We start from the raw sequence: 13,896 nt of genomic DNA on the forward strand, positions 1-13,896 counted from the left end.
ACCGAGATTCTTGAAAGCTTAGACTCCTTCCTTACCAGCTCGCTCTCTTAGCCCCTGCAGGGAGTTCTCACCCCAGTATATAAGTACTCTGCTCTTTGAAGGTTATCTGTTTAACCTCATCAAGATATCAAATGCGTTTTTAAAAGTTACCTTCCGTACTCAGTAGCATTTAAAACTTTTGGCTACCTTCTTCTCCTTGAAACTTGTTTTGTGATGCTGGTTTTCTCCAGTTCTCCCATAGCTATGTAGCAGCCTGACTTCTCCCTTGTGTGTGCATCACAATTGTATGTTTTCTGACTTGCCTTTTATTATGTTTTATGGGGCCAGAGAGTGTCTTCTCTTGTTCACTGCTCTATATTTAATATCATACCTCTGTAACCAATGAAATATTTATTAAATAAATAATTTTTTTTTCTGTCACACAATGAGAGAGCTCCTCAAAGTCTGTTCTTGGTTTTGTTTTGCCATTTCTTCCTTTTTCATTGATGATACCATGCCTTCTGCTGCTGTCTATATTCTGCATTCATTCTGTCCTTTTCATTTTGACTGCTATCACTGCATTTTAGCCGTCCTCCTTTTCCCCAGGTTTTTTTTATTATGAAGTTTTCCCAATTTATTTTGAAGTGGAGCAGATTACCAAGAGACATTAAGTAGTTAAATAGGAACAGCACGGCCACAATTGGTATTTATCTACTTCTTTTTGCTTATGATTTTGGTCTTGTTCATTTCTGACATAGGTACACTAAGTCTCTTAAGTTTTTCTTGTCGTTATTCTTCCTCCATTCTCTTCGTCTTGCTGTGACCAAAGCCGTCTACTTAAATGAGTTATATAATCAGGTAATGGTATTCTCTTTCCCCATAGAATGAAATTCAGGAATTCGCCTTTTGCTCTTTTTGTTCTGTGAAGTCATGGAGTAGGTTTCAGGTGAGAAACAGAAAAACTTTGATGTTTAGAACTGTCAGAAATGGAACTAAACCGTTTCCGTAGGTGCTGAGTTCCGTTTCACTGGTAGTGATACGGTAGAATACTAAGCAGCTTTCAAATGGAACAGGTTATTGCAGGCCTTTGATTGTATCTTTCAGTCTCCTTAGGTCTTACACATTCTGGCACAGATCAATTTTTAATGATTAGGAACTACATTTCATACCTAGTGGTGCTAAACATACTCTAAACATGTTTAGTGAATTATAACTTCTGGGTACTTTTCTTGAGTAGATGAGGTGGGGTTCTTTATTTCCACTTCAAATTTGGTTTTGGTATATGAGAGTATCAGATCTATATTCAGAGTCCTGAGATCAAGTTTTGGGTCTCTACTTGTATGATCTTGGGCAAGTTATTTACTATCTTTGAGCCTGCTTTTGCACTTGTAAAATTACAATTGCAGTCTTTTTTAAAAGCAGGTTATTATAGGACTAAATACATGTGCAAAATGTTTTATGCTGTGAAAATGCTTTACAAGTAGTAGAAATTAATCAAAAAAATTGCTTTTTGTTTAATATAGGTGTGTCACTACTGTTACTCATTCACTTTACAGTTAGGATCTGTTTTGTTTTTTTTTTTAACCATAGCAAAGGAAATAAATAGTTGTATTCTCTTTACAAACTAACATATTTCCTTAACATCTCAAGGCAAAAATATCTTTTATTGTTGAATTCTTGATTTTAATCCCAAACTACCAACCTCTCTGGGTTTTTCTTCTTTCTCAGTTTTCGTGCCAGATTTGGACAGCAATTTCCATAGTTCTTCTAAATACCAAAAGGTATCACTGGCACAGTTAAGTAGCAGGTATTTTACCAAGTGGATCACATTTGGTAGAATTTTTTTGAATTTTATGTTTGTCTGAAATATTTGATGCTTGTTATATTTGTGTTATTTTCAGGTGACAGAATCAATAAACAAATAGCAAAAAGGTTTGAATACAAATGTTAAAACACCCTAGTTCTTTCTTCTTTATTGATTCTTTAATTTGGTTTTCTGCACACACTTACACATCATGCTTTTCCTGATTATAATTTTATATTGTGTATAAATGTTATAAATATGTATCTTATTGATATGTTCTCTTAGATTGTATATGGTGGCATGACATGCATAATTATTCCATGGCACTTCATAGAGAATTCTCTTGAGTTCAAGTTAAGCAGCATCTTAAATCACTGTTTGTGAGGTAGTGCCTAACCAAGGACTTCAGGAAAGGGCAGTTGTTGAGTCTTTGGAGGAAAAGATAAATTTCTTGCCAACTAGGTTTGTTTTCACAAGTAGAATATATTAAAAAATAGCTTTTCATAAGGTAGGAAGGAACTCTGTAATTTGGAAAGGGAAATTATTGATATTTGTCTTTTCCCCTTAATATAGTAAATCTCTGTTCTTTCTTCCCTTTCACCAGATCAGTGTGTTTTGTGTCCAATTCTTTTATCATCAAAAAAGAGAAGAAATAATTGCAGTGAATGAAGATTCCTCTGCATTTTAGCACTGCTTTTTCAACTGTAGTTGGCTTTTGAATGAGGATGACAATGGAAGAGATGAAGAATGAAGCTGAGACCACATCCATGGTTTCTATGCCCCTCTATGCAGTCATGTATCCTGTGTTCAATGAGGTGAGTTGGGTAAACATTTTCTTGCATGAACTCTGCAATTCTTTAATGCCCGCTTTATTTATTCATCTGCTTGTTCTTTTGTATAAGAAATACTAGCATGAATTAACTCTTAACTGCGTGTTAGGCATTGTATCAGGGCAAAAAAGTAGTGAAAACAAAGCCAAACAAATGTCCCTTCCCTCTGGATATTATGCTATAATGGGAAAGAGACATTTAATAAAAGAACACAAATAATTATATGAATGAACAGTGGTGATGAAGTACTATGAAGTTTAAAAGCAGAGTATGTTAAGAAAGAAAATAGATGGGACCTACTTTAGGGGTCAGGACAGGCCTCACTCAAGAAGAAACATATATCCTAAGATCTGAAAGAGATCTAAAAGAGATAAATGCAGTTAGTTGAAGAGTTGGAGGTAAGTCCATTCTAGGTAGCCAGAATAGCAGGCACAAAGATCTGAATAAAATATTGTCAGTGGTGACAAAACTTTTTAAACCGATATTTGGAAGATATCATTGCTTTGTATCTGGAGAAGATGTAGTTGCTTTTTAATTTGAAGAATTGTCTTAGACTTAATATCGATATATTTTGGTGTTTCCTTTTAAATTAATATTAACATGCTAAGGTATGTAGAGAATTCTGAAACTGAAATTTTCTTAGAGATTATTTAATTCCTTTTCTATAATGGGGAACTAAGGCCCTGATATGTGAAATTATTTTCCTAAAATTACCTGTAACTGAAATCAATATTTCCAGACTTCAAATTCAGTGGCTTCAGCCTTTTAAAATTTTAATAATATTTTGCTATTTTATTAATCTAATTTGCCTTTAGTACCATTAAGCTTATTGTTACTATTATAGTCTATATGCTCTCACCCATTTCCAATGAATTTTCATCTCTCTTTGTAAAATACTTTCATTATAGTAAGATTCTGCATTTCAAAACCATTTTTTTCCACATTATTGGATTTGATTACAGTTGTTGTATTCTATAATTTTAAGTTTTAGGGGCAGTAGAGAGTGATCCATTTACACTCGTTGCCATGAAAGCCACAGACTTAGTTGCCAATTCAGTCAACATTTTAAATTTTTAAACACTGTCTCTCAAGTAATGTTAGGTTTGACAACCATAGAAGAATGGACAAAATGGTGGCTTGGGTAAAAATTTATTTCTGTCACATGAAAGATTCTGAAGGCAAGCGGTCCAGGGCTAGTATTATTATGACTCAGTATAAGAAGCTCAACTTCTTATCTTCTGCTCTACCATCCTAGTGTTTGGCTTCCATTATCAATCAAGGTCACCTCAGCATACAAGATAGCTGCTGAAGAGCCACCCATCATATCCTAGGTTGTTGCCTGGAAGGGGAAAAAGTGGGGTAGAGAGTGGGGTCCTGCTTCTAGCTGAGTTTGCTTCCTTCAAGTAGCCCTTTGAAAGGCCTACACAAGACTTACACTTAATTTTTTTGTCAAGAACTTAAGTCTAATGACCAAACCTAGCCACAAAGGGGTTGAGAAATTTAGGAGTGTTGTTACCAAGGAAGAAGCATCTTTTAGGCCTAGCACGGTGGCTCATGCCTGTAATCCCAGCACTTTGGGAGGCTGAGGCGGGTGGATCACCTAAGCTCAGGAGTTTGAGACCAGCTTCAACATGGAGAAACCCCGTCTCTACCAAAAATACAGAATTAGCCGGGTGTGGTAGTGCATGCCTGTAATCCCAGCTACTCGGGAGGCTGAGGCAGGAGAATCGAATCGCTTGAACTTGGGAGGTGGAGGTTGTGGTGAGCCGAGACCATGCCATTGCACTCCAGCCTGGGCAACAAAAGCGAAACTCCATCTCGGAAAAAAAAAAAAAAAAGCATCTTTTGAAAAACCTCCTGTTATACTGCCACCATGGTAGCATTGGAGACTTTTTAGGTCTGGTTATGTCCATCTTTGGCAGCTGTAGCCAACACCAGTAATTAATTTCACCATTTTTGTTATGATACCCATTCATTTCAAGGAGCTATTGTTAGAAGCAAGTGGCTTTAGTTCTGTTTAGTAAATACTTAGGGCCGGGCGCGGTGGCTCAAGCCTGTAATCCCAGCACTTTGGGAGGCCGAGACGGGCAGATCACGAGGTCAGGAGATCGAGACCATCCTGGCGAATACGGTGAAACCCCGTCTCTGCTAAAAAATACAAAAAACTAGCCGGGCGAGGTGGCAGGCGCCTGTAGTCCCAGCTACTCGGGAGGCTGAGGCAGGAGAATGGCGTAAACCCAGGAGGCGGAGCTTGCAGTGAGCTGAGATCCGGCCACTGCACCCCAGCCTGGGCAACAGAGCGAGACTCCATCTCAAAAAAAAAAAAAAAAAAAGTAAATACTTACTGAATGCCAGCCATTTGTTTGCTGAATACTTCTGTTAGTGCCTAGAGGTGTGAAAAAGGCTGCATGCATGTTCTCAAGAATCTATTTGGAAACATAGATATTTAAGTAAATTTTTAAATTATTCTTGCTCTAGAAATTTGATAAGGAGACAGATCCTATAAGCTAGCGAGTAACGTATCTTGGTAACACTTTAATTTGACCTTCTCAGTTACTCCAGGAACCATTATCACAATTCCACTCAGAGATACTCTCTTTTCATGTCTGTGTTTCTGAGTTGATAAGTTATTGGGCAAAGTTGTGTGGAAGAATTTTCTGTATTTCTCTGGTATTTTGAGACTTTACTTGAATGGAGGGAAATTTACGTTGCATATCTTCAGTTTAATCCTCTAGTGAATGAAGATAAATTAGAAAAACTTCTTGTTCTAACAGTTTGAGTGGTATTTTTCCTGCATAATTCTCAAATTGAATTTACTGATCTAACATTGACATCATGGTGTCAAGCTTTTAAAAAAATTATGTCATATTCAAAAGCATGTTCAGAAATACAGGGTTTTAGAAATAGGGTTGGTACTTATTAGGGTTTCTTCTTTGATACAGAGATGAAACCTAGGGCTTGAATTGGGAGTGGAGTAAAATAATTATTGTTCCTTCAAATATGAAGTGTTTGGTTAAAAAAGAATGAAATACTGGCATTATTATTTGGTGTTTTAGTTTGTTAACATATAAATAAGATACCTAATCAGTTAAACATTAGTGTTTAACTATAGTTTACCCATGAATTTCTCTATATATCTAATAGGGAAATTATATTTTAGTTTGGCTTTTTCTGTGCTGTGCAGATTTAAAAGTGAAAGTAGTTGTCAAATTAATCTACAAAATTGTACCATAGTAAGGATGACTGTTTTACTCTGAAGCTAAATGATTCACTGAATCTTCTCTACAGTGTATTGTAGAGTTAAAATGATTACTCCTTCTCACCTTAACTTTAGGTCCATGATAGCCACAGTGGTAGTCTAGAAATCATCTTTTAAAGGATTTCTAGCTAGTAGGACATGTTTACCACCTGGGGAAATTTTAGTACTGTTACTACAGCTTGCAAGCCAGAGTTATTTATGGCATTCTGGAAGCTTGATGTTTGCTAGACTTAATAAAGCTATACCAGGACAGCTGAAAAGAAGTAGGCTTCTTGTTTAATCAGCTGCTGCAGAGTTCAGAGTCCAAGTTTATTGCATGTGTTGTAAATATACTGTGAAATAGGTCCCCTGATTGCATTATGGAATAATGGATTTCTAGAAACCTCATTTCATGTCATATCAGGTTCTCATGTAACTATTGTTTTGTAGTGATTCTTTGTATATCGGGAAGGAGAGAATGGTGGTTCGGTTCTTGATTCCAGGAAAAAATAAGGCTTGTGTTTTCCTACGACCATTTAGAGGAATTGTTTTCTTAAGCAATATATGTTATGTTTTGAAAAATAAACAATTTTGCAACTAAATATGAACTTTAGGTCACCAAAGGTTTATATGTTTGTTTACTAATAAATTACACAAAAGTATACTTCTGTGTAAGTAATGTTTCCATTCAGAAGCATCTGAATCAGCTGTTTCTGCCATTTCTTGGCAGATATGGAACTCTTAATTTTTCCTAGTTAGCAAGTGAAACCTGGGAATACCTCTCCAACCTTACCTACCTACTTTTTTTAGAAGATAAAATTTTATTTTTATTATTTTTAAAATTTTTAACATTTTTGTGGGTACATAGTAGGTGTATGTATTTGTGGAGTACGTGAGATACTTTGAAACAGGCATACAATGTGTAATAATCACATCATGGTAAATGGGTTATCCATCCCCTCAAGTATTTATTTTTTACATAACAAACCATCCAATTATACTCTTTCAGTTATTTTAAAATGTACAATTAAGTTAGTGTTGACTATTGTAACCCTGTTGTGCTATCAATAGTAGATCTTATTTATTATTCCTATTTTTTAGTACCTATTAACCATCCTCACTTCCCCTCCACCCCCACTATCCTCCTCAGCCACTGGTTACCATCCATCTCTCTATCTCCATGAGTTTAATTATTTTATTTTTTAGCTTCCACAAGTAAATGAGAACCTGTGAAGTTTGTCTATCTGTGCCTGGCTTATTTCACTTGACAAAATGACCTTGGTTCCATCCATGTTGTTACAGATGACAGATCTCATTCTTTTTTATGGCTGAATAGTTAGTTCTCCGTTGTGTATGTGTACCACATTTTATCTCTTCATCTGTTGATGGACACTTAGGTTGCTTCCAAATCTTGGCTGCTGTGAACGGTGCTGCAGCAAACATGGAAGTGTAGAAATCTCTTCTACATACTGATTTTCCTTCTTTTGGAAAGAAAGAAAATCCCCAACATTGGGATTGCTGGTACCAGAGGATCATATGGTACCTCTGTTTTTAATTTTTTGAGGAACCTCCAAACTTTTCTCCATAGTGGTTATACTAATTTACATTCCAGCCAACACTGTAACAGGGTTTTCCTTTTTCAACATCCTTACCAGCAATTTGTTACTCCTTGTCTTTTGGTTAAAAGCCATTTTAATTGGGATGAGGTGATATCTCATTATAGGTTTGACTTTTCATTTCTCTGATGGTCTGTGATGTTGAGCACCTTTTCATATGCATGTTTGTCATTTGTATGTCTTCTTTTGAAGAATGTCTATTCAGATCTTTAACCCATTTTTAAAATTGCATTATTAGATTTTTTTTTCCTGTACAGTTGAGTTCTTTATAGATGATGGTTATTAATCCCTTGTTAGAATGACAGTTAGCAATTTTCTCCCATTCTGTGGGTTGTCTCTTCGCTTTGCTGATTGTTTCCTTTGCTCTGCAGAGCTTTTTAACTTGATGTGGTCCTGTTTGTCCATGTTTCCTTTGGTTGCCTGTGCATGTGGGGTATTATGTAAGAAATTTTTACCAACACTGTTGTTCTGGAGAGTTTTGTGAATGTTTTCTTGCAGTCGTTTCATAGTTCAATGATTTAGTTTTAAATCTGTAATCCATTTTGATTTGATTTTTATATATGGCAAGAGATGAGGATCTACTTTTCGTTCTTCTACATAGGAATATCCAGTTTTCTGTGCACCATTTATTAAAGAGACTCTTTTCTCCAGTGTATGTTCTTGGAACCTTTGTTGTTACTGAGTTCATTGTAGGCATGTGCATTTGTGTCTGGGTTCTCTATTCTGTTCCATTGGTCTGTTTTTTTTTTTTTTTTTTGCCAGTAGATGGTGTTTTGGCTACTATAGCTCTGTAGTATAATTTGAAGTCAGGTAATGTGACTCTTCCAGTTTCATTCTTTTTGGCTATTCTGGGTCTCTTGTGGTTCTATATAAATTTTAGGATTGTTTTTTCTATTTCTGTGAAGAATATCATTGGTATTTTGCTAAGGATTACACTGAATCTGTACATTGCTTTGAGTACTATGGGCATTTTAACAATATTGATTCTTCTAATCCATTAACATAGCTTTTTTGTATCCAATTGCCTTCATCAATGTTTTGTAGTTTTCATTGTAAAGGTCTTTTAGTTCCTTGGTTAACTTAATTCCTTGGTATTTAATTTTATTTGTGGCTAATATAAATGGGATTACTTTTTAAAATTTCTTTTTCAGATTGTTCACTGTTGGCATATAGAAATGCTGCTGGTTTTTATATGTTGATTTTGTATTCTGCAACTTTATTTAATTTATCAGTTCTAATAGTTTCCTGGTGAGTCTTTAGGTTTCTCCAAATATAAGATCATATCATCTACAAACAAGGATAATTTGACTTCTTCCCTTTCCAATTTGGATACCCTTTATTTCTTTATCTTGTACAGCTGCTCTAGCTGGGACTTCCAGTACTGTGTTGAATAACAATGGTGACAGTGGGCGTCCTTGTCATTTACCAGATCTTACAGGAAAGGCTTTTTTGAGAGTTTTTATCATGAAGGATGTTGAATTGTATCATATGCTTTTTCAGCATCAGCTGAAATGATCATATGATTTTTATCCTTCATTCTATTGATAAGATGTACCACATTGATTGATTTGCATATGTTGAACCATCCTTGCATCCTGGAATAAATCTCCTTGGTTATGATTATCTTTCTAATGTATTGTTGAACTTGGTTTGTTAGTATTTTGTTGAGGATTTATTTATCAGAGATATTGGCCTGTAGTTTTCCTTTTTCGACGTGTCTTTGCCAGGATTTGGTATCAGGGTACCAAATGGCTTTGTAAAATGAGTTTGGAAGTATTCCCTCCTCCTCTGTTGTTTTGGAATAGTTTGAGTAGGATTGGTATTGGTTCCTCAAGTGTTTGGCAGAATTCAGCAGTGAAGCCATTGAATCCTGGGCTTTTCTTTTCTGGGTGATTTTTTATTACAGCTTTGATTTTGTTTCTGGTTATTGGCCTGTTCAGGTTATGGATTTCTTCCTGGTTCAGTCTTGATAGGTGGTATATGTCTGGGAATTTATCCATTTCCTCTAAATTTTTCAATTTATTGCCATACTGTGGCTCATAGTAGCCACTGATGATCCTTTGAGTTTCTGTGGTATCAGTTGTAATGTTTGCCTTTTCATCTCTGATTTTATTTATTTGGGTCTTCTTTTTTTCTTAGTTGGTTTAAAGTTGTGTCAATTTTGCTTATCTTTTCAAAAAACCAAGTTTTTGTTTCATTGATACTTTGTATTTTCTTTGTTTCAATTTCATTTATCTCTGATCTTTATTATTTCTTTTCCTCTGCTAATTTTGGGTTTGGTTTGCTCTTTTCTAGTTGTTTAAGATGCATGTTATTTGAAGTGTTTGTTCTTTTTTGATGTAGGCACTTACAGCTATAAACTTCCCTCTTAGTACTGCTTTCACTGTATCCTATAGGTTTCGGTATGTTGTGTTTCTGTTATTTGTTTCAAGAAATTTTTCGTTTTCTTTCTTAAGTTTTTGGTTTATCCACGGTTAATTCAGAAGCCTATTGTTTGATTTCCTTGTGTTTGTAAAGTTTGAAAATTTTCTCTTGTTATTGGTTTCTAGTTTTATTTGATTGTGTTTAGAGAAGATGTTTGATATTAGTCGAATGTTTTAAGACTTGTATTGTGACCTAACATATGGTCTGTCCTTGAGAATGATCCTTGTGCTGGGGAAAAGAATGTGTATTCTACAGCTATTCTATGGAATATTCTGTTTAGGTTCATTTGTTCTGTAGTGCAGATTCAGTCTGATGTTTCTTTGTTGATTTTCTGTCTGAAAGATCTTTCCAACGCTGAAAGTTGGGTGGTGACGTCTCCAGCTGTTATTGTATTTTGCTCAGTCTCTCCATTTAGCTCTAATTATATTTGCCTTGTATTTATGTGTACACCAGCATTGGGTGCATATGTATTTACAATTATTGTATCCTCTTAACTGAATTGAACCCTTTATCATTATATAATGACCTTGTCTCCTTATAATATTTGTCTTGAAATCTATTTTGTCTGATACAAATACAGCTCCTCCTCCTCTTTTGTTTCCATTTGCATGGAATATCTTTTTTCATCTCTTTATTTTTATTTCAGGTGTTTTTATAGGTGGAATGTGTTTCTCGTAGGCAACCAGGTTGTTCTTATTTTTTAATCCATTTGCCAATCTTTTTCTTTTAATTAGTTTAGTGCATTCACATTCAATGCTGTTATTGATAAGTAAGGACTTACCCCTGCCCATTTTGTTATTTGTTTTCTGGTTGTTTTGTGGTCTTCTCTTCCTTCTTTCCTTCCTTTCTGTCTTTCTTTCAGTGAAGGTGGTTTTCTCTGGTGGTATGTTTTACTTTTTTTGTTTTTTATTTTTGGTGTATACATTGTATTTTTTTTTTGAGGTTATCGTAAGGCTTGCAAACACGGTCTTATTACCTATTATTTCAAACTGATGTCAGCTTATCACTGATTACATAAATAAACAAAAAGAAAACTAATAAAATCTCTATACATCATCCCTCTCATTTTTTAACTTTTGTTTCTCTTTATGTCTTATTTTACTGTTTGTCTTGAAAAGTTGTTATAGTTATTATTTTTGATTGGTTCATCACTAGTCTTTCTACTTAAGAGTAGTATGCATACCACGATTACAGTATTATAGTATTCTGTGTTTGTATACTATTACCAGTGAGTTTTGTACTTTCAGAAGATTTTTTATTGCTCATGAATGTCCTTTTCTTTCAGATCAAAGAACTCCCTTTGTTATTTCTTCTAGGACAGGCTGGTGTTGATGAAATCTTTCAGCTTTCATTTGTTTGGGAAGGTCTTTATTTCTCCTTCATGTTTGAAGGATATTTTTGTTGAATATTCTAGGATAAAAATTTTTTCCTTCAGCATTTTAAATATATCATACTACTCGCTCATGGCTTATAAGGTTTCCACTGAAAAGTCTTCCGCCAGACAAATTGGAGCTCCATCGTATGTTATTTGTTTATTTTCTCTTGCTGCTTTTCGGATCCTTTATCCTTGACCTTTGGGGGTTTGATTATTAAATTCCTCGACACAGTGTTCTTTGGGTTAAATCTTCTTGGTGTTCTGTGACCTTCTTGTACTTAGATATTGATACCTTTCTCTAGGTTTGGGAAGTTCTCTGTTATTATCACTTTGAATAAACTTTCTACCCTTATCTCTTTTTCTGCCTCCTCTTTAATGCCAATAACTCTTAGGTTCACCGTTTTGAGACTGTTTTCTGGATCTTGTAGGAGTGTTTCTTATTTTTACTTTTGTCTCCTCTGTGCGTTGTCAGTAGCCTGTCTTCAAGCTCACTAATTGTTTCTTTCACTTCATGCATTCTGCTGTTAAGAGGCTGATGCATTCTCCAGTATGTCAGTTGCATTTTTCAGTTCTAGAATTTCTGCTTGATTTTACAAAATAATTTCAGTCTCTTTGTTAAATTTGTCTGATAGGATTCTGAATTCTTTCTCTGTGTTATCTTGAATTTCATTGTGTTTCCTCAGCACAGTCATTTTGAATTCTCTGTCTGAAAAGTCACATATCTGTATTTCTCCATGATTGGTCCCTGTTGCCTTATTTAGTCTGTTTGGTGAGGTCATGTTTTTCTGGATGGTCTTGATGCTTCTGGATGTTTGTTGGTGTCTGGTCATTGAAGAGTTAGGTATTTATTGTAGTTGTTGCTCTCTGGGCTTGTTTTTGCCCATTTTTCTTGGGAAGACTTTCTAAGTGTTCGAAGGGAGTTGGGCCCCAAGCTCAATAATGCTGTGGTTCTTCCAGTATCGTAGAGATACCACCGCCTTGGTGGTGTTGACTAAGATCTGGAAGAATTCTCTGGATTTCCAGGCAGAGGGTCTTGTTCTCTTTCCTTACTTTCTCCCGAACAAATGCAGTTTCTTTTGGTCTCTCTGTGCTGAACTTCCTGAAGCTGGGGGGAGGGGTGACATCTGTTTGGCCACCACCTCTGGAATTGCACTGGGTCAGACCTAAAGCTAACACAGCACTGGGTATGACCCAAGGCCTGCTGTAACCACAACCTGGCTAACGCCTGTGTTCACTCAAGGTCCTGTGGCTCTACAATCAGCAGGTAGTGAAGCCAGCCAGATTATGTCCTTCCATTCAGTGTGGTGAGTTCCCCAGGCCCCAGATGGTCTGGAGATGCGGTCTGGGGGCCAGGAATTAAGAGTCAAAAACCTTAGAAATCTACCTGACGTTCTTTTCTACTGTGGCTAAGCTGGCACTGAAAGCACAAGACAAAGTCCTTCCCCCTCTTCTCTCTCCTTTCTACAGGCAGAGGAGCCTCTCTCTGTGGTCACTGGCACATGGAGAGTTCTGCTAGGCCACTGTTGATGTTCACTTAAAACCCAAGGGCTCGTCAGTCAGCCTGTGGTGATTGCTGCCGAGCCTGAGCTTCACTCTTCAGGGCAATGGGCTCCTCTCTGGACCAGGACAGGTCTAGAAATGTTTTCCAAAAGCCTAGTCCTGGACTTGGGGACCTCAAGATCCAAACTGGCACCTAAGATATAAGACAACATCCCTTTTATGTTTCCTTTTGCTTTTCTCAAGCAGGAGTCTCTCAAATAGCCACCACAGTGAGCCAGGAATTTGCTGGGTTTCACTTGAAATCAGTATGTCTGAGTCTCAACCAAGGCCCTATAGCGTACTACCTGGGTATCGCTGTTGGTTATTCAGGGCCCGAGTGGTTTTTAGTCAGCAGAAAATGAATCCTGCCCGGATTGGATCCTTCCCTTCAGGGCAGTGGGCTCCCTTTTGGCCCTGGGTGTGTCTAGAAATGTCGTCCAGGAGGTAGGGCCTGGAATGAGGTCTCAGGACCCTGCCTGTTGCCTTATCCTATTGTGACTGAGCTGGTATACAAGATAAAAGACACACTCCTGTTGCCTTTACTTGTTGCCTTCCTATCCTGAAGCAGAAGGAAGGAGTCACTTACTGCTATGAGCTCTGCTGCCTGGGACTGGGGGAGGAGTGACACATTCGCTCCCTTGGTCGCCCTGTCTGGTAGGTCACTTGGTTGCATGCTGCCCTAGTCCGCTGGCTCTAAGCACAACACTAAGATGTGCCCAGGAATTGCAGTCCTTATGTCCTAGACTGCCTTTTCAAGTTTACCTGAGACTCTAGAGCACTTTAACCATTGGTGGCAAGGCTTACTCAATTTCCAACCTCTTGGATGGGCGATTCTCCTCTGACCATTCTGACCATGTCACATCCAAATGCTCCCTTTTGTGGGTGGCTGCTAGTTGAACCCAGCACACTTTTGCTCTCCACCGTGACTGGTCAGCACTGAGTTTAATGCAAAGTCTCCCATTTGCTGTGCTCGCTCCACCCAAGTGCACATATTCTTTGTCTATGCCGCACAGCTGCTATTGTGGGATGGGAGAGAGGTGGCATCAGCGATTCAAGATGGTCTTTCCCACCCCCTTTATTGCCTCTGTCAG

At 37.0% G+C, this 13,896-nt stretch overlaps 1 protein-coding gene across 4 annotated transcripts in view; it reads left to right on the plus strand.

The window, feature by feature from the left end:
• PDCD10 (programmed cell death 10) overlaps window positions 1-13,896 on the plus strand; it is a 51,118-nt gene that overhangs the window by 12,262 nt on the left and 24,960 nt on the right. For 3 of the 4 annotated variants that reach the window (XM_030932032.1, XM_010355012.2, XM_030932037.1), the window contains one exon: window positions 2,388-2,598. In XM_030932032.1, coding sequence (XP_030787892.1) covers window positions 2,503-2,598 — 96 coding nt within the window. In that variant the 5' untranslated portion in view covers window positions 2,388-2,502. Of the gene's footprint in view, window positions 1-904; window positions 926-2,387; window positions 2,599-13,896 lie in introns of those variants that run through there. The other variant, XM_030932035.1, reaches the window with a different exon arrangement.

This window comes from Rhinopithecus roxellana, chromosome 1, assembly GCF_007565055.1.
Source record: "Rhinopithecus roxellana isolate Shanxi Qingling chromosome 1, ASM756505v1, whole genome shotgun sequence".
Lineage (NCBI taxonomy): Eukaryota > Metazoa > Chordata > Mammalia > Primates > Cercopithecidae > Rhinopithecus > Rhinopithecus roxellana.